The 21,113-nt window shown below is 38.3% G+C and overlaps 1 protein-coding gene across 1 annotated transcript in view; it reads right to left on the reverse strand.

Moving 5' to 3' along the window:
* LOC102843374 (aspartyl/asparaginyl beta-hydroxylase-like) overlaps positions 1–21,113 on the reverse strand; it is a 268,463-nt gene that overhangs the window by 231,654 nt on the left and 15,696 nt on the right. The window contains exons 5-6 of the mRNA XM_006900733.1: positions 11,650–11,691; positions 8,822–9,175 (exon numbers count right to left, since the gene is read on the reverse strand). Of these exons, the coding sequence (XP_006900795.1) occupies positions 8,822–9,175; positions 11,650–11,691 (396 nt within the window). The remainder of the gene's footprint in view (positions 1–8,821; positions 9,176–11,649; positions 11,692–21,113) is intronic.

The following is a 21,113-nucleotide window of genomic DNA, read 5'->3' on the forward strand; positions in this document are numbered from 1 at the left end:
TTTAACCCAAGACCACCAGTAAGGTGATAAAGCATCCTCCCTTCCCCCCTTTATGTCTATGCCCCTGTTCAGCATGAAGAAGCCAGAGTCGGCATCCAATTCCCAAATCAGTAAGACAGTTGGTTTAATTACTATTGGAAAATGCTTGTCATTCCTCTGTCGCATCTAGTCCCCACTGGACCCTCATCATTTCCTTCACCTGCTCCCCCCACCGACCAAACTGTGCAGCTCTGCAACTGCATCCTGGCCCATCCTTACCCTTCTGCCCCCAACCCTCACCTCCTTGTACCCCCAATATGTTTTTCCCAATAAAACCAAACCAAAACAAAACAAAAAAAAAACATGAAGTGCATGCCTATCACTCTGTTGCAAGGATAGGTTCTGGAGATGTATGGTCTTACAGCAGCAAGGCCATGACACCTGGAGCACACACAGCAAGGTGGGTTAGAGAAGCAGAGACAGCATGACTGAATGGAGTCCTATAGCAGAAGCACAAGACTGTCCACCCCAGAGTGGACACAGGCTCTAGACAGGGCAGGAGCAGGACTAATTACAGTTCTGGTTTCATATTGTCTTCTCAAATCCCGTACTAGTTACTAAAAACAACAGCAGGGATTTTACCCTGATATTCCCTCTGGCTGTTGTTGTTGTGTACTGTCAAGTCAGAACCGACACATAATGGCTTCCTAAATAACATACCTCTGGAAACTCTATGAACTTTGATAAATGTTGATAGTTGTAGAGGGGCTTCAGGCCTTTTGTTCATAGGGTTGCTACAAGTCGTGCTCAACTTGAAGGCAATCAATAACATCCCCACTGGCTTGCTTAGCACATTAAATGTGTTCAGAAATATCTCACTGAATGGGCACTGACTTCTTATGACCATGTGGGGAGATATTTAATGATCAAAAATAACACAAAAGTGTTCAGTTAGCATTTGTCCTCTCCTGAACTTTTAGGATACAAGGAAAGGAACATTAAGGCAAGCAAGATGTACAGTCAACTTAAAAGAGAAAATAATAAAGGGACATCATGCTTGGAAACGTGGAAGTCAGTGTGAAAGAGAGGAAAACCCTGAATGAGATAGACTGCCACAGTGACTGTAACAATGGGCTCAAGTGTGTCAGAGATCATGAGGATGGAGCATGATAGGGTTCAGATCTATTGTTCTAAGGGTTGCTATGAGTTGTATTTGATTGGACTGCACATAATAGCAACCACCTAATCCAAGTTCTGCCAATTAGATTCTGATTTACAGTGATACTTCATCAGGTTTCTGGGACTATACATTTTTACAGGAGGAGAGTCTTTCTGTGGAAACACCTTATCTTTTCTCTGCTGAGTAGCTGGTAGATTCAAACCAGGAATCTTTTGGCTAACAGGCCAACAGGCCATACACTACACCACCAGACCTCCATGTCATTGTTGTTACTTGCTGTCGAGTCAGAACTGACTCATAGCTGACCCTCCCATGGTTTTCAGAGGCTGAGCGTTTCACAGGAGACTGTGCATCTTTCTCCTGAAGAGTCCACAGGGCCTTCAAAATTACAGCTTTCTAGGTAAAACTTACCTCCTGCCAGTCAACCGGTAATGATTTCCTCCAGTTCATGGGGATTTCTCTATGGAAATTACAGGGGAAGAATATGAGAGTAAAGACTATTCCTGATGTCTTTTCAGATTAACAAAACCCAGATTACCAAGATTTTTCTCAGTCTTCTACACAGCACTCCCCCATCAGTTTCCTAAGGATCCTTTCTTAAGATTAAGACTGGGGATAATGGCAAAAGGTGAACAAAGCAAGCAGCTTACCTGATAATGAGATAGCAGTCCTGCTCCTTTAATTAAAAAGCTTTCTATTGGTGGAAGAGTCATCAACAACCTGCATTATGCGGATGACACAACCCTGCTTGCTGAAACTGAGGACCTGAAGCGCTTGCTGCAGAAGGTCAAAGGCTGCAGCCTTCAATATGGATTGAAGCTCAACATCAAGAAAACAAAGATTCTCACCACTGGGCCATGTGGCAGCATCAGTATGGATGAAGAGATTTGAGCCTGTTCACAGCTTTAGTCTGCTTGGCTCCACAGTCAACACTCTTGGTAACAACAGCCAGGAAATCAGAGACAAATTGCATTGGGAAAGTCAGCTGTGAGGGACCTCTCAAGATTACGGAAGAACAATAACGTCAGGCTGGAGACTAAGGTGTGCCTGATCCAGGCTATAGTCTTTGCAATTACATGCTATGCATCAGAGAGTTGAACAGTGAATAGGGATGATAGAAAGAGAATTGATGCCTTTGAGCTGAGGTGCTGGAGAAGAGTGCTGAATATACCATGGACTGCTAGGAGAACAAACAGGTTTGTCCTGGAGAGGGTGAAGCCGGAATGCTCCTTGGAGTCAAAGATTCTGAAGCTTTGTCTGACATACTTGGGGCATGTTGCAAGAAGGGACCAGTCCTTGGAGAGGGACATGATGTTTGGGAGAGTGGAAGCACGGCGCAGGAGAGGAAGACCCTCGATGAGAAGGATCGATTCTGTGATTGGAGTGGTGGGAATGAGTGTGTTTGAGACGGCGAGGTTGGCATGGGATAGAACGGCTTTTAGGGCTCTTGTACATAGGGTTGCTATGAGTCGCAAGCGACTCAATGGCACATAACAACAACAACATTCTTTCCATGATCTAAAATAACTGCTACTAAGGGGCTGGACTCACCCTCTTCTCCCTGGTTCTTGCTCTGAAATGCCCACTCTGGCACACCACATCTCACCCTTTTCACTTTGGCAGAGAAGGTACAGGAGACAAAGGACTCAATTTTAATAGCTGAAACCCTTCTATGTACCCAGCTTCATCTGGTAGAGAATGAAGATTTTCTTATAGAGACACAGGTTTTCCTTTATTCAACAGCTATCTAAGGTCAGATGGTAGGTCATCACAGCTCTCTTATCCTCTGCTCCACAAGAGTTAGGCTTAATAATTAGTATATGTGACTTAATTCCCCAAAACCTTCAATCTCATGGCCATACTGTCAGAATCAATTCTTACCTGACCCTCCAGCAGGTTTTCAGAGGCTGTAAATAATCCAGGAGGAGACTGTCCATCTTTCTCCTTTTGAGTTGTTGTGTTGTTGCTGTTGACTGCCTTCAAGTGGAGCACAACTCATAGTGATGCTATGAACAAAATGCTTGAAGCCCCTCTACAACTATGGACATTAATCAAAGTTCATAGGGTTTCTGGAGGCATGTGGAAGTGGATGCCTCTCCTGCTTCCAAACCTGTCATAGTATGTTACTGTTTTTTATATAGCACTGAGTCACCTGTGATGTATAGCAACCCTTCCCTGTCCTGAGCCAGTCTCACTAACTCCGACACACCAAACTCCATCGCCACAGTTCCTGTATCAATCCATTTCATTGGGGTCTCCCTCTCCTGTGCTGTCTGTCCATCATTTGGAGCATGATGTCTTTCTCCAAGACTAATCTCTCTTGGCCACATGCCCAAACTAAGTGAGGCAAAGCTTCAAATTCCTAGCTTCCAAGGAAAGACCTGGCTTCACCCTCTCCAAGACAGACCTATTTGTTTTCTTGGCAATCCATGGTATGTTCAGGACTCTTTTCCAGCACCACAACTTGAAGGCATCTATTCTTTTTCTGTCACCCTTGTCCAACTCTCTGAAGCAAAACAAGTAATTGAGAAGACCATGGCATGGATTAGACGCACCTATGTATCTAGACTGACATCGCTGCTCTTCACACTCTGGAGAGGTCCCTGACAGAAGATTTTCCCAAAGCAATTCGTCTTCTGATTTCCTGACTGCTGATGTTAAGTGTCGATTGTGGATCCAAGCAAACTGTAATTGTTAACAACCTCAATCTCTTCTCCATCAAATAGAGAATCTTGTCTTCTTCATGTTGAGCTTCAGTCCATATTGAAGACTACAGTCCTTGACCTTTAGCAGCAAGAGCTTCATTCAGGTCCTCCTCAGTTTCAGCAATCAAGGTTGTGCCATCTGCATATCAGAGGTTCTTAATGAGTGTTCCCCTAATCCTGGTCCCACACTCCTCCTCATAAAGCCCTGCTTCCCAAATTATCTGTTCCGCATACAGATTGAAAAGGTAAGCAGACAGAATGCATCCCTGACACACCCCTTTCCTGATTTTGAACCATGCAGTGTTTCCTTGCTCTGTTCTGAGGACTGCTTCTTGGTCCAAGTATAGGTTTCGTATAAGCATGATCAACTGTTCCGTTTTCCTAAAGGTTAGCCACAATTTATTGTGATCCACACAGTCAAATGCCTTTGCATAGGCAAGGAAACACAAAGTAACCCAGTTTTTCGTCACCAAATTCCACATACCAATTGTTAATTTCTTATTACAACTGTTTCAACCTTTGTGTTTCCAAATTTGAGGGCTCAGCTTCAGTTGCCTTATCTGTTAGTCTACTCTAAGTGTGCTCTGCGGTACATAAGGTTTTCAAAGACCAGTTGTATTTCAGAAGTGGATGGTCAATGTTTCTTCCTAGTCGGTCTTAATTTGGATGTTCACTGTTAGAAGAATATCTGACAGACAAGTATTTTACCTAGCAGGTGAAAGACACTTTCCTTACAGAAATAACTAACACATTCACTATCCACCCAACCCAAGCACATGTGACTTGTCTCTGGCCTTTCCCTGCTACCTTCCCACTCCTTGCATAATTGGCTACCTGGTCAAAGCCTCCCTTCCCCAGCCACCTCCCAATATGATCACGTCACGTCTGTAATGCCTTCCACTACACACTGCTACTAGTTTCTCATGCTGTTGTCTATCTCTTGCATAGAAGGATGTGAGTCCAAATCCCATGTACCAACTTCAGAGAAAGAATTTTGCTTGAGGCTGTACTGTAATTTCAAGGTCGGGACAAGTCTCTTCTAGATTTGATGCTGTGGTGACATTTGTTTGGCCCAAAGTAAATTTTTTAAGTATTTTATAAGCACTCTGAAATACTTTCATTCTGACATTGTTTCATTTTTCCTTTTCACATCTTGAGCTGATATGCACAATTAAAAAAAAATCAGCATCAGAACTAAAACATTTCAAAGTGCTCACTCATTGCTGTTAAATTTGAGCCACTCTATTGTTGACCCTGTACTGGGTTTCCAGGACTGCCAACGCCCTGGGAGAAGACAGCCCATGTCTCTTCTGAGAAAGTGCTTGTGGATTCCAACCAACAGAGAAGAGCTGCTTTTGAGATAGCAGCCTACCTTCCTATGACCCACACTAGCAGACATTCCTGCGTTACTGATCAGCCACAGCTAATGCTTACACGGCTAATGCTATGTTTTCAATAATTTACATGGAAGTCAGTCCTTGGAGAAGGCCATCATGTATGCAGGAGAGGAAGATCCTGCTTGGGATGTACTGACAGACTGGCTCAGGGTAGGGCAACACAGGGTCCCATGCAACACAGTTTTTCAGGTAACTCATGGCACCTAACAACAACACAGAAAGCAGCATCTGTGTAAAAAAATGTCTGTAAAAATATTTTAGTTGACTTACAACTACATAAAGAATTATGTCAACTTCAACAAAATTCAGCTGAAGACTTTACTTACTGTCCGTCAAAAACCGAAGAAGAGTTGCCAGACATTCCCCAACCAAAACAGCTGCAGGTATTATTCTTTGTAAGGGAAAGAAACAAATCACTTTACAGACTTGACCAATTCAGCAGCCAGTATCTATATTCAGAACATTGGTGAAAATGCATTTGTATTTATTTTGTTTTTGCTTTGTCCCAGTACTGTCAGAGCCTCCTTCTTCAGGAACAACGCCCTCTTTTCCTATGGGAATCATTTCCCAAAATGTGGGTGGTAGGATCAATTCAACCCTCATCCCCACTTTTTGCATGGGAGCCAGAATTTAAAAAATAAATTTAAAATAATAATAATAATAAACCCCAAGCAAAATCGCCATCCACCAGTACCAGGAAGGTTCACAGATATTCACCTGACTACCTGGAATTCACCCACAGATTTCCTACCAGATCCATTCCAGAACACTGTTTCTGAGCTCTAGGGCTGTTAACCTAGAAACATCTGTATAGAGGCTAGAGGAAACCAGGGACTTCTTCATCAGTGGAGAAGAACAGGAAAGCCTTTTTTATTTTAATTATTTTTGAATAACCACATGAAGTGTAGAAATACTGTAACTACTAAGTAAAAAGTGAGTAGAAGTGTTCATTTTATTGTCATAAAAAAGTCAAGGAGAATCAGCAGATTTTGGAGGAGGGCTGGGAAGAAATAGAGTTCTGACTGTAAGCTTGGCACTTGAGTCCTTACCCAACACAGCAGCAGTCAGAATTCAAAAGATTGTATTGGGCAGATCCACTGTCAAGAACTTCTTTAGGATGCTAAAGCTCAAGAACCCTGATTTGAAGACAAAAAGGTGCATCTGGTCCAAACCATGATTATTTTAAATTGCTTCTGATGAATACAAAAGTTGGACAATGAATAAAGATGATTGAAGAAGTGATGCTTTTGAATTGTAGTGATGGTGAATGGAATTGAATATACCACAGATTACCAAAAGTACAAACAAATCTGTCTTGGAGGAATGTTCCTTAGAGACAAAGATGGTAGAACTTTGTCTCATATACTCTGGCCATGTCGTCAGGATGGGCCAGTCTTTAGAAACAGACATCATGTTGGGAAAAGTACTGGTCAGCGAAAGAGAGAATGACCCTCACCAAAATGGAGTGACACTGTGACTGCAACACTGGGCTTAACCATGGCCAAGATGGTGAGGATCATGCAGGATGAATAAGGTTTCCTTATCATAACACTACCACCACCTGCAGTCTATGTTTTTTCCAGGTGAATATGCTGTAAATCACTTTTTGGGTACAAGCCATTTTGCAGTGGGTGCTGGTGATTGATAACAACAAAATCCTGAGAAATCAACACATGTAATTCCAAGTTACTAAATGGTAGTTTCCTTGGATATCAATTATTAATAACAGGATTAAAATATATATTCTCCAGGGTTTCCCACTTGCTGTATAATTTTGTTATGTTGTTGGAATTTTAGTCAACCAAAATTGTGTAAATGTATACAACTGTATAAACAGTATATACAATTGATACAACTGGTTATATAAATGTATACAATTAGTTTATGCATGTATGTATGTGTGTGTGTATATATAAATATATACACACACATAAACCAAAATGTATACATATTTGAGATTTTTATATACAAATAGGGTATAAATTGTATAAACGGTATATACAATTGATACAACTGGTTATATAAATATATACAATTGGTTTATGCATGTATGTATGTGTGTGTGTATATATACATATATACATATATACACACACACATAAACCAAAATGTACACATGTTTGAGATTTTATATACAAATAGGGTATAAATTGTTGGAAATTTTATATGGTATAAATATTAAAATGGTTGGAACGTATATACAAAAACCAAAATGTACAAATCGTTGGAATTTTAATCAACCAAACAACTAAGTCCTTGATTTGCAGCAATAAAAGGTCCTAGAATATAAGAAAGTGGTACAAGATACTTTTGGAAATATTCAAGACTTAATTCTTACCCCTTTCTGATTTGAAGTATTTTATGTTGGGTCAATACACTCCTTTTCAAATATGTAAAAAGTTACTCAGAAAAGAATAATAAAGTAACTACAGCAGTGCTAATTGGTTGTATTACAGTAAAGCAAGTTTCACTTCTCAAGATTAAGAACTGAGACCAGTAAACACAATTAATGATTTTAGACTTCACGCAAAGAGAAGTACCAACCACCTCAATTTATTTCTTATTAAATTTTATTAAATATTTTTGAGGCATTAAATTCTGGTCTCTAATTAGACCTCAAGTCTCAAATTTCTCAGAAATGGCAAGCAGTCATGATACAGTGAAATGTGAAAAAGAGATACCATTCAACCCAAATTAACAGAAAAAAATGGAATTAGAAAAGGAAATTCACCTGACATAATTGAAGCTTTTCATTCTATAACTGCATCAGCAACAGTTTTACAAACAAAAGTGTTCTAAAATAGATTTTCCTAAATAAGTCTGTCTCTTGTTCATAACTATATCCAGAGCTCTCACAACTGTGTCTGGCACCTGGGCAGCTCTAAGGGTTTGTGGGGCAAGAGGCTGGGAGAGGACAGGGCAAGGAAGGTGGGTGTGACTGGGGAGAGGGAAGGAGGGAAGATGCATTTAAGAGGTGGGAGAAAAGGCTTTAAAAACTCTGAACAGATGGGCTGAAATGGCTGAGAAGGAGCTGAAAAAAGCTGGGTTAGTGAGGAGAAAAGAGAGGGAAATAGAGAAAAGAAAAAGGACAGTACTAAAGAAAGAGGGCCAGGTGAAAGAGCAGAAGGGAAGCAGGGAGGGCAAGAGGGAAGAAAACAAACAGCATATACTGAAGACTACTAACTTCCCGTCCCCCTGAGGACTCTTCATATCTGGAATTGTAAGTCACCCAGCATAGAAATACTATTTAAAATGTCCATACCCTTATTTGTCAATTCCAATGGAAGCAATCAGTATATTAATAAATCCAGGACAAGTCACATTATACACACAACAGACATTGATAAGAACTACATGAATTAAAGCACAAGTTCTTACATTTTATCACTTAACTGGGAAAGGGCTTCAAGTTTTAGAAACATGAGACAATTTAAATTCCAAAGCAATTTTACTTGCTGAGCACCAATAAGGCATTTGGTGGCTAAGTGACATTTCTTTCCGCCCTCTGAGCAACACTAGCTCTTCTATACCCTTCCCAGCAAATCCCTCTCAGTCCCGGCTCGCTCGTTTCTGGGTCTCTCCCTTCGCTGAGTGTGCATGTTTGTGGCTTCTACCCTCCTTTCCGTCTTCCTTGTTCCTGGTCATCATTTTACTAGCCATCTTTTCCTTACTTGACAGGTTCCTCCCCCTTTCCTTGGCTTTGCCACTTCCATGGAGGCCTGCTCTCCCCTTTCCTTCATCCTTCTCACCCTTAGCAGGCCCTCTAATGGGCAGCTGGGAATCCGGGCTTTGCTTCTCCTTCTGGCCAGCCTCTTTTTCCTTCCTCCTCTTTCTTCTCTCTTCACTCTTACTTTCCTTTCTCGACTCTGCTTTCTCTCTGGGCTTCTTGAGCTCTTCTTTAGTGAGTTCTTTAACTTTCAGGTTTTTCAACCAAAGGAAAAAATGTTTATTGAAAGAATCTCTTAACCAATGCAACAAAACCTCTGCAAAGGACTTTTGCATTTCCTTTCTCTGCCCACCTACCATTAAATGCTCATTCCAAAAGGGATTTTAAATCACTAATTTTAAAAACTGGTTAAAAACAGATGCAAACCTGTATGCAATATCAGCTACACAAGCAGTTAGAAATCTGCTAGCATATTTTTTTTTCCAACTTGAAATATGCGATGGCTTACCATAAAATGAGGAAAACATGCAGTATTATTAACACACCAGGCTAGTGCTGTACAGAAAAGGTTGGTAATTCATTTTACAACTAGAGCAACACAGTTAAAGGAACACTGGCAAATTAAGAACAAGTATTTTTAAAACTTTTAATTATTTATATTAGAGATATTTAAAATTGGCTGCTAACAAAATTATCTGCTTCAAATATATTGCTGTTATGTGCCCTCTAGCCAGAAATGACCCACAGCTGACACTCCAGCAGGGTTTTGGAGGCAGTAAATCACACACAAGGAGAATGCCCGCCTTTCCCCTATAGAGCACCTGGTGGATTCAAACAGCTTGCTTTTGAGTTGGCAACAGCTCCTTACCATTAGGCCACCAGAACTCCTTAAAAATGTATGTGCCTGAAAGTCCTGAAAACAAACTGAGTACACAAATTAAAATTTAAGTACCACTTAGTTTTATTAGCTAATTAAGTAAAAAACAATTTCCAAATGAGTATAAAATTTCAATTTCTTTATCTACAGTAATTTAATGACAGAATTTTTCTGCTTATATTCAACTTTATGGAATTGGTACTTCTTTAAGTATATTGTTCTGTTATCTTACATAGCCAACATAAGGAAGAGCAGTTAAAAGGAATATACAAGTAATTAGAAGTATTATTTAAGATGTGTTTTCATAAGATTTAGCACAGCTGCTTGCATCTTGCCCTTAGGAAAGTATACAAAAACAAGATAATTAAGGCATTGAAGTAGTCAATAGTTACAATTTCCCTAAGGCAATAAATTGTGAAAGATATTCTGCTTATTATATAAAACTCATACTGCACAAAATGTTATTCAAAATGACCACTGGTTTTCTGGTAGTCACTAAAAGCAGCATATGCCTTTCTTTACAGTCATAGTAAAATCGCAACTAAGCAATGAAAATATTCAGACTGTCTTAATCGAATTTCCTGTTGAGCAACTAGAGGGGGTAAAAAATCTTCAGTTCTTCCTGGCAATATTATTAAATTCCTATGTCTGATTCTAGTGAGCGCTGTCTGGGGAGCCCCATGGTTGCAGACAGGCAGGGGTACAAGGCGGAGAAATGCTGGCAAATTTTATTCGGCAAATCGATTTAAAAATTACATCTTTAATGTTTTATTTCTCACAGGTTAAGAAGTAAAATTGTACATTATTGGCTATTCATAATGAATTCTCAGATAAAATGGCAAATATCCAGTCTTATTCCTTTGATGATGATGATGATGATGATGATGTGTGTGTGTGTGTGTGTGTGTGTGTGTGTGTGTGTGTGTATTGTCAAGCCATATCTGACTGGTACAGGAAGAAAATGTCCTTCCTTCTCCAGCAGAGAATCTGGTGGATTCAAACTACGCACCTCTGGGATTGCAGTGCAGCTCAGTCTTACTCCTTTAAGATGAAAAGTTAAAACACTAAAATGTCCTAATTTTAAATTTAAAATGTAAATTACAAGTCCAAACATTAATAGTTTATGCACACACAAACCACAAAAAAATATGCTCAGCACTTGACACAAAAGAATATTACAAATTTGTCAAGAAAAGCATGCACTTTCCCCATGCCTCTTCCCAAAGGCAAGCCTGCTCTAACAGTCTGTGAGCCTGCAGATAATAGTTAACAGTGGGAGTGATTTTTTTTAAATAAGTAAAATACCAAACACAGTAAATTCTGTGCCAAGGTAATACAGTGCTCCAGAACATAAAGAGAAATTTTATTTTATTGAAAATAACAGTTTGGATTATACTCAATTGAACTGTGCAGAAAGACAATGTCATCAGAGCTTCTAGAGCAATAAAATCCATCACTGCTTAAATTCTCTTTTTTCTAACAGTAATTCAAAATTCAAGCTAAGGAAGTTTGTACAGAGGAAGGTAAGCATATGTATATGTGAATTTTCCATAGAAAGGAAAGTATAACTGAACTTACTAATATATTCTAATGTACATATATTCTGTAACATTTATATGCTCATAAAGATTGCTGCAAGTACTGAAAATATGAAAAGTGCATAATATTATAGATTTGAGGCAGACAATTCTTTTATGAAGTTTTGCTAAGACTATGACTAAGGTGCACCCAAAACCAAAAAGCAGTACTGATTTTAGCATTAGTAGCTGCATTTATATAAGACACCATGCATTTTCAAGCATTAAACATGATTCATTCAAGGCTAATTTGAAAACAGAAAATACCTTTGGCCTTAGATTTTTTCTTGACTACCCCACTGGATCCTTCTGTTGGTATTTACAAGATGAAAATAAGTCATAAACAAAACAATATGAAGGAAATGAAGAAAAGTATTGATAAAGTATAGGTAATTTAAATTGATGCCTCAAGTAAGCAAAGTAAGTTATTAAAATTCAACATGCAAAAATACGGTTAGTGGCCACCTTATATGGAGTTCAAAGAACCACACATAACTTCATTTCTCAGTGTTCATTTGGTATGTAGGATGCATGTATTAGAACAGATTTGTAAGTTTATATGCAATGTCTCCAACTCTCAAGGACAATTAAGATTATGTTTACAAAGGCAGTTATAATAAAAGAAAATGAAGAGCAACAACAATCAGAACAACAAAATATTATGTCAGAACCAACTTATAACATAATTGTCGGCATGTAACACCCTCATAAATCAAGAACTACATGCACTCTTCTTTCAACATTTAAGCATCTATCAATAATAAATCATTTTTAAACTTTAGTTTTTCTATCCATAAAGAGCGATTGGTATGGTCAATTTCACTCATGCCTAAAACTTTGCTTGGCAGTAAGGAGTTGCACTATCAACCCAAAGGCATTAAATTCTAATCCACCAGCTGATCCACAGGAGAAAGATGCGTGATCTCCTCCTAAGTGATTTACTGTCTCTGAAAAACCACTGCAGGGTCAGTGATGGTCAGTTTCCACTCAATGGTACATAACAACAACAACAATTACCACCAGAAAAAGAATTTCTCTCTCCGCCATGCTTTGATGGTCTGTGCACTTCTCCTCCAACCAGAGACAATAACCACCGTGGTGAACAGGCCCAATGACATGACCTCTAGTCAATCACCAGGGCCTTCTAAAAAAGGGGAGCATATTTTGATAAAATTTTCTCATTTATTTTTTGAATAATTATTGCCGTCTTCCAATTACTTTAACATTTCTGGATATAAATGTCATACAAGCATATAAGAATTAATAGTGTGATGTGAGGACATAGTAACTTTCATACTCATAAAATTTTTGCTGTGACTTTCTACTTTTTCTTAGCCAAGAAACGTTCCAGTAATGGATTTCTTTCTGAACCTCCAGCAAAAGTTAATACAATATATCTCTCTGCACTCTTACTACCACCAAATGGTTCTGAGCATCCCATTCTGCTGATCGTCAAAATTCTCTGGCCAAGGCACAGGATGTTTGCCCTAAGAGAAGTGCTTGGAAGCTGGACAGCGCAGGAGAGGAAGATCCTGGACAAGATGGACTGACACAGTCACTGGGTTAATGGTAATGGGAGCCAGTGTGTAGGAGCCAATGAGATTAGAACAGGATAAGACAATATTCAGAACTATTGTGCATAGGGTCACTATGAGTCACAGGCAACTCAAAAGCACCTAACAACAACATACTAGCAAACTTCCTGAAATGGCATTCCAGACAATATTCAGAACTATTGTGCATAGGGTCACTATGAGTCACAGGCAACTCAAAAGCACCTAACAACAACATACTAGCAAACTTCCTGAAATGGCATTCCAGACAATATTCAGAACTATTGTGCATAGGGTCACTATGAGTCACAGGCAACTCAAAAGCACCTAACAACAACATACTAGCAAACTTCCTGAAATGGCATTCCAAGTTGCTGATCCATTCCCCAGGCATATTAGAGAGAAAGAGAGATAAGGGAACTACTGTTGAAACTCCCAAGTGTAACCAATCCATCATTAAAGATTAGAGGTGCTCTCACAAGGAAGTGCCTATCATTTTACATCTACTCTGGCTGTAAACCACAGAAGGTTTTCAAAGGCAATAAATCACATGAGAGGAGATTTCTCAATTTCCCATCCTTCTCCTAATGAGCAGATGGTGGATTCCAACCACATTCTTTTGAGATTGCTGCACAGTATGTGAATAAACAGTTATAATCAGTCTTTTACCAGTGTGTACAAAACAATTCTTTTTTACAAACTATACCTGATGCTTCCTTTAAAGTCTTTGGAAAATAAAAGAAAAATTCTTTCATTGTTTTACAATCCCTTCCCCCAGGTCTCCCTTTAAAGTCTTATAAATATAATGTACCACCTTGTAAGACTGAATGTTACCTTGGACACTTCTCATTAAAGTTACTTAGTAAAATACCAAACTACTTCCATGGTAGCAACTTTTCACTGCTAGGTTTATTCAATGTATAAAAGAAATAATATAAAGGAGTAAAATGTTAATATTTTTGTACATATATGACAAGCAGCCCCACTTTTTCTCTAAGAAGTAAAAGTCAGTCATTGCCCTGGGGAAATGACTTGTAGCTAACGCCCCCCATCCCAGTGCGTTTTCAGAGGCTGTACACCATAAGAGATGATACTGCCCATCTGTGTCCCTTGGTGCCACTGGTGGATTCAAACTGACAGAGGGGAGCCACTTTTGCATTTGTAGTAAAACACTCTACCCACAAGGCCACCAGAGCTCCATATTATGAAGTAAAATAGTGGAAAACAGATTCCCTACATCGATACTGGTCTACCCCATTTATAGCCAAGAAGATCAGTACAGATTAAAGGGCAAGAGTTAATGTTTATTTTGTACTCCAATATTACATTCACATCAAATTAATAAAACAAGTGAAATATAATGTGTAGCACTTTATTTAAAATAATTTTCCAATATACGTATAAACCCTTAAAAGATTTATAATGTGCAATAGATCATACAAAACGTGAAAATACCAGCTTAAGCACCTTTTCTAACTTAAAAAACACAATCGATAGTTTTTCATATTTTAACATGATAAAAATCTAGGCCACTAACTTGGAGCACGTTAATTATATTCAGTCTCTAAGAGAAAGTCATAGACATGGAAGAAATCACAGAATCTGAACACCAGGCAACTAAATATTGATGAAAGGGTCGTGGTTTTCCAATGATAGAACTTTGACTTTCCAGCTGAGAGACTAGGATTCAATTCCCAGTGAACACACCTTACCTCACTTGTCTGACAGCTACAATGCTGAATAAGTTTTGGTGGAGCTTCTAAACAAAGGAGTTGGAAGAAAAGCCTGTATAGTTTCCAAAAGTATCAGCCAGTGAAAAACCCTACAGATAACAATAGTCTGATCTTGTGTAAAAGATGCCATAAGTTGCCGTCAATGTCACAATGAAGGGGGGGGGGAAGAGTCAAGAAATGGCAACGGCACAGTCCACAGGGAATTACACTGCGAACTCGCAAGTCACACCTCTGATGGTTCAAATCCACCAGCTACTCTGAGGAAGAAAGATAGACAATCTCCTCCCATGTGATTTACAGCCTCTAAAAACCACAGGAGGGTCAACTATCTGTTGGTTCAGAGTAGACAGCATTGAGTTTGAGTTTTTCAGTTTTGTTTTTAAATTTTAAAAGTAAAAAACTCAGTTTTAAAAAGAGGGCATAAGCAGTTCATTTATTTCTTTTTAAAAGTAATGCCCCAGATTATTTTTTTAAAAAAATTCAATTTACAGTGTTCTCATAACCCTCTTTGTTAATGTTAATTTTGTAAAGCAAAGCCCTGAAAGGGAGCTCTGGTAGCTTAGTGGCAAGAAACTGCACTGCAATCTAGAAGGCATGCAGTAAGATTCCACCAGATGCTCCACTGCAGAAGGAGGAGCAATCTCCTCCTGTGCCAGTCAGATCCGATTCAAAGGTACACAAGAATTGAGGAGCAGGGGGAGAACTCCATAAAGCAAACCACTGAAAATGCTTAGATCACTCATGCATGATGAAGACAATACTCCTGTAGAATGCTAATTACTAAATGCCCGTCATCACTTTCAGATTCCTAAATACTGAGTGGTAGATGCAGCTATTCTAGAGCAATAAGGAGAAAATGGAAATTGAAAGAAAGGGGATAAAAATCCCATTTGAAGACTCTTTCTTCAAATATGGCCTCTCTCATGATTTTGTGGGGCAAGAGGGAAGAGGTTGAGAGGGTTGGTTACCAGCATGTGTGTTCTGAAGCCTAAAAGAACACAGGCTTTATTCCAGGGAAATAAGGACCTGAATTCATGTGAGAGGCGATAAAGGACAAAGGTGGCAATGCAGATCTGGATCCCAGAAGATGAACTATCTGGAACAACGCTGAATGGCCGAGAGAAGAAATCAAAGCCTCAAAGCTAACATGCTGCCTGGAGTCCATTCCACCTCAGACAAAATTATAGGTCAGAGCGAATGGCCTTGAAGTTTGCCAAGGCTGTAATCTTTATGGTATCAGAACGCTACTTCCTCCTCCCACAGGACAGGACACTATGATTTAAAGAAATCTAAGACTGTCAAGGAAATATCAAGTATAGAGATAATGGAACCCAGCCAGTGAGAAAGCAAGGTCATCTTTATGAGCTGGAGAGACTGGAAAAATATGAAGTTTTACTTCCTTTTAATTCTATGTTTATTTGGATTGGGTTTTAAGGAGATCGCTGTTAATAGCTGTGATGATTTGGGGGGATTTTTATATAGAAATTCTTTAAAAAGCAGGTTTTATAATTTTCTCGTTATTAACGTCCAGCAAGTCGACTGTGACTCACAAGCCTATGAATAAGAGATCTGGACCATGCCCTATCCTGCGTCATCCTCATTATCTCCAACATGCTTGACCCCAGGGATGCACTGACTGTCAATCCATCTCAGTGAGGACCTTCCTTTTCTCTGATCCACCAGCATCATGTTATTTCCAAGAACTGACCACTCCAGACAACATACCCAAAGTACGTTTTAAAAAAAGAGATCTGCACCATGGTTACACTTCCTCCAAGATAGACTTGTTTGCTCTTTTGGTAGTCCATGATATTATATTCAGTACTCTTCACCAACACAACTAAAAGTTGTTGACTCTTCTTTGACCTTCCTTACTCACTGTCTAACTTTCACACAAATATGTATGTATAAATTACCTAAAGGTAATGTATGATATTTTATAACTACCTCGGAATCACTATCCTACATACATTTTTAAATGGAAATGTTCTATGTGAAATTAAGATGCCTGCATCCTTAAGCCCAATGGTTAGACCTGTGGTTTCAGAATGTGCAAAAGACATGCTAGAAGGTTGGTTTCCTTACAAAAAGTCTAGAAGTGGCTGCAGCTCTTCAGAATGCTGCTCTGTAACTGTGAGGTGGGTCTTCTTTCATCCTGGGGTCACTTCAGTTGCTCCCACTAGTTCCCAGGGAGACTTGTAGTCATTCTGGGTTTGTTTCTTATCCCCATTTCACACTGGAACTTCATTAATCAACTCAGCCTTGGCTACAGAGAACAAAAGAGGACCACCAATATGTAAGCCACAGTCCTGTGAGACAGGCAGCTTCCTGCTTGAGAATAGATGTCTAGTTCTGGTAAAATGTATGGTAGCACATGACCACAATGCCATTCTTATTTTTAAACAGATGACATGACAGATATTTAGGGATTTAAAAAAAAGAAAGAAAAAAAAGCTGCATATTCACTGGTCCTCCAAGAAGGGTACAGAAAGGAGAAAAAGAATCTAAGAGAACTAAAATAACAGGAAAAGGTCAGATCCCTAGTTGGAAACCTGGCTGAGCATAAAAATGTAGAGTCAAATACACATTCAATCTCAAAGTCTGTCTGAAACTCTTAGCACAGTATAATTTACTGTGTGGCCTTTTATAAGAACTGTCATTTGTCTAATAAAAAGATACATTCAGAATGACTATGAAACACAATGTGGATGAAGGATAGTGTGAAATACAATGCATATGAACTCTGTAAGCAAACCAATATAATTTTTTTAAAAAGAAAATTTTTTAAAGTATATGTTCAATAATTCAAGTGTTTCCACCTCTTTAAGATGGCCTCACTGTGTGTGTGTGTGTGTGTGTGTGTGTGTACATATATATATGTATGTATGTATATATATGTGTGTGTGTGTTTCTGTGTATCGGTGTTTTACTGAATGACTGGGAACTCCTGGGGCTCTCTCTAAGGAGGACTAATCCTGGCAAGTATCTAGTCAACCTTGCTTAGTATGACCAGCTTTGAGAAGGGCTTTAAATAAACACTAAGTCCTAGTTCAGGGAGTTTACAGTCCTAGCTTCAGGGAGTTTAGAGTTGAATTAAGGAAGATAAAGTTTCATTTTTTTAAAGGATAATAAAGTATTGAACCCCAAAAGGTGTACATGACTAAAACAACTGAGCTGTTGCTGGTGTGTGCCCTCAAGTTTGAAACGATTCATTGCTGACCCTCCAGCAGGACTTCAGAGGTAGTATGGAGATTGCCGACATTTTTCCTGTGGATCTGAACCATGTACCTTTGCACTGTCAGTGTAGTTCTTTACCACTAAGTCACCAGAGCTCCCTGAAACACCTGACGTTAATCCAAACTGTATGGAAATAGCTCTTTCTATGAACAAGTCAATTCCCGTATCTGCTCTGAATATTTTTTAAAGTTAGAAACTTCACAGTTGACAAACCTTTTCGTTCAGTCTATCCAGTTAATAGTAACTAAAACAAACCAGACATATCTGGATACAAGGCTGTGGGGCAGGATGATAATACATGAATATCAAGCACCAGATGGCCCAGCACTCCATTCACCTCAGGTAACTGCACCTACAGTACCTCCACCACCAGCCAGCCAACAGCTGGGCCTCAGGAACTACATACACAGTCCAGCATCGATAACATGCTTCCCCAAATGACTCATCCCACCAAACATGTCTCCAAGCACAAAGAAAAGGGCTGAAATAAGCTAGAGAGCAGAGAAAAAAAAACCAGAATGCCATCTAATTGTTTTTGTGCCTCTTCAGTCAGGCAAATGGAGGCACAGCTGCAGAACCAACAACAGAGCCTATGAAGAGACAGCACTTATTCTACAGCAATTATCTGGCTCCGTAAGAGAACAAGCACAGTATAATACTGTTGTGTTGTTATGTTTCGTTGAGTCAACTATGATTTAGCATGTTGCCGCAAATGATGGCAAATGTGTTTCTAAGAACAATCGTCAATTTTAAAAGTGTGCAGCAATGTGTTAAAGTGACCCATGAACAACAGACCAAAACTTCTCCCTGTCCTGCACCATCTTCACCAGCTCTGACATACTTGATCCCATCGCTACAATCACTGTACCAATCCATCTTGTTTAAGGTCTCCCCCTCTTTCTCTGACCCCCACCCCACCTTTTATAGCATGATGTCTTTCTCCAAGGACTAGCCCCTCTTGAAATTGTGCCCAAAGTATGTATACTACATCATAAAATTCCTAAACTTGACGTGAATATTCAAATGTGTAGAACACATATCGTTGCCTTCCCAAAGAGGATCCTAAGTTTCAAAATTATAAACCTTGAAAATTTAGATTATGAAACAGGAAATAATAAAACAAATCCTCAGAAAGTTAAGAACTATAACATAGCATAAATATAACTTAATTTTGCTCAACTTCAAAATGCTTTCTTCTACAGTTTTGCACACAAGCCACTTGGTTTTTCCTCATCACAAAAAGCCTTAGGCACACAGTTGAAGGAAGTCACAGAAGGCAAGGGTTCATTGGCAAGATGCATTTTACCTTTAAAAGAGGCTTTCAATGGGGCTGATTACAAGAGGTACACATAGTTAATCATCTCACATCCTTGTTTTCCATTTACAGAAACAAGGCATAATTAATTTCTGTACATAAATTATTTATTAGTATCATGACAAAACAATTCTTAGGATAAATGAATGATTCCAAACACTGTCAATGCACAAATTTATCTCTCATACAGTGATCAAGTATCTTGTAGAGTTAGTAGTAAAGTAGCATTCAGAAATAAGACTGCTTAAAAGACATATCTTGGATAGCTGGCTAAGTAAGCTTCATTGGAAATAGCATCCAAAATTGTTTCATTTCAGTCTAATGATGTCTGATATTTCACTCTATGAACTTTGATAAATGTCAATAACTTTCAGAAAGAACATTATTAAAACATATTCATTAATTGCAAAAGTCTTTAAAGGGAAGCTCAGCTGAAGTGCTTGAATATTCAAAATGGGTGGGTATGAGTATCAGAAACATATCCCCTAAAGGATAGGGAGAGAAAAAATAGAGTTTTAATAGCGATTTACAAGTTTTTGACCTTCCTGTCCAGAGTCAACATACAAGACACTACAGATTTGTGTTTTTCTTTTGACTATGGTTAGACAGTGGGACAGATTTTTGTGACAACCTAAATGGGGAGGGGAATGACTCATGCCCTTTACTCTGATTCTGAACTCTGACAAAGTCTATTATTGTGATTGTCTACAAGAACTATTTCCAATAAGCAAACTAAATTTGTCATATTCCTTTCAGAACAAATAGATGAATAAGCAATACCCTAAATATAATTTTATTCAATATGGAAAAACAATATTTGAAAAGCAGAAAGCATTTCGTTAAATCAAACATCAGAAACACTTTTTTCATTTTAGGCTCTATAAGCAAGCAAAGCTAAAAAAAAAGTCTATTTAGCCGTGAAGCACCACCCCTTTAAAGAATGACAGAAATAAAAGAAAAATATATCTTGGGTCATTTCCTTTCACATTATTATAATAGTTTACTTGACAGTGTGGGGAAGATGAAATCTCGTTTTCAAAAAATACATTAATATGTGGTAAATATAGATGCCTTCCCTGTTACCTAAGAAAACTCATTTTAAAACAATTTATTCAGAAGTGTCTTAAAAATATTTCCAAAGATAAAAGAAGCTAAGCAAAAGCTTTCTAATAAGAAAAATAATTATTCTTATAAGGCTCAGCACTTTAATAAATTTAATTTACAAATACAAAAATCACTTAATATTTAAGTCAAAACTGACAATCAATTAGTAAGGAATTCAGGGGGGAAATAGCAAAAGACTTACATAGGATGAATACTTTTAATATGCACAACATTATATAAGATACATATGCATATTTTCCCTCATGTGGAAAGTGCATATTTTAAAAAAATACAAATTACTTTCTCTGGGTATATATTTAGAAATGAAAGTTAAAAAGAAGCTTGTTTTCACAGACAGAAATACTCAGACATACTAATGTACTAATATTTCCGTACAGTAATTTAACTACCCTAAAGCAAAAACATGGGATTATTTTTCAAATTATTTAAAAGCACCATTAATCATTAATACAGAATTTTAAATTGAAATTTGTGTTAAGCTATATGACAAATCCGTTAACCTAAACAAATCACACAAAAAAACACCAATTTCTTCAAGAAATTATCAGTTATGTGAAAGGATAAATAGAGGTGCATTTAACTTAAGAATCATGCCAGAAATAGGAGTTTTTTTATAATCAAGCACATCATAATCATCTTAACTAATAGCATGTTAGAAAGACAAGCATCAAGGGTTAACCACAAAAACAATTTGCTATTGTTAAGTTTCCAAATTTAATTTGGTGAATACATCAGTTGAAACAAAATGATACAGAAACCAATTATACC

This window comes from Elephantulus edwardii, unplaced genomic scaffold (assembly GCF_000299155.1).
Source record: "Elephantulus edwardii isolate Elephantulus edwardi_28Jun2011 unplaced genomic scaffold, EleEdw1.0 scaffold00292, whole genome shotgun sequence".
In the NCBI taxonomy this organism is placed as follows: Eukaryota; Metazoa; Chordata; class Mammalia; order Macroscelidea; family Macroscelididae; genus Elephantulus; species Elephantulus edwardii.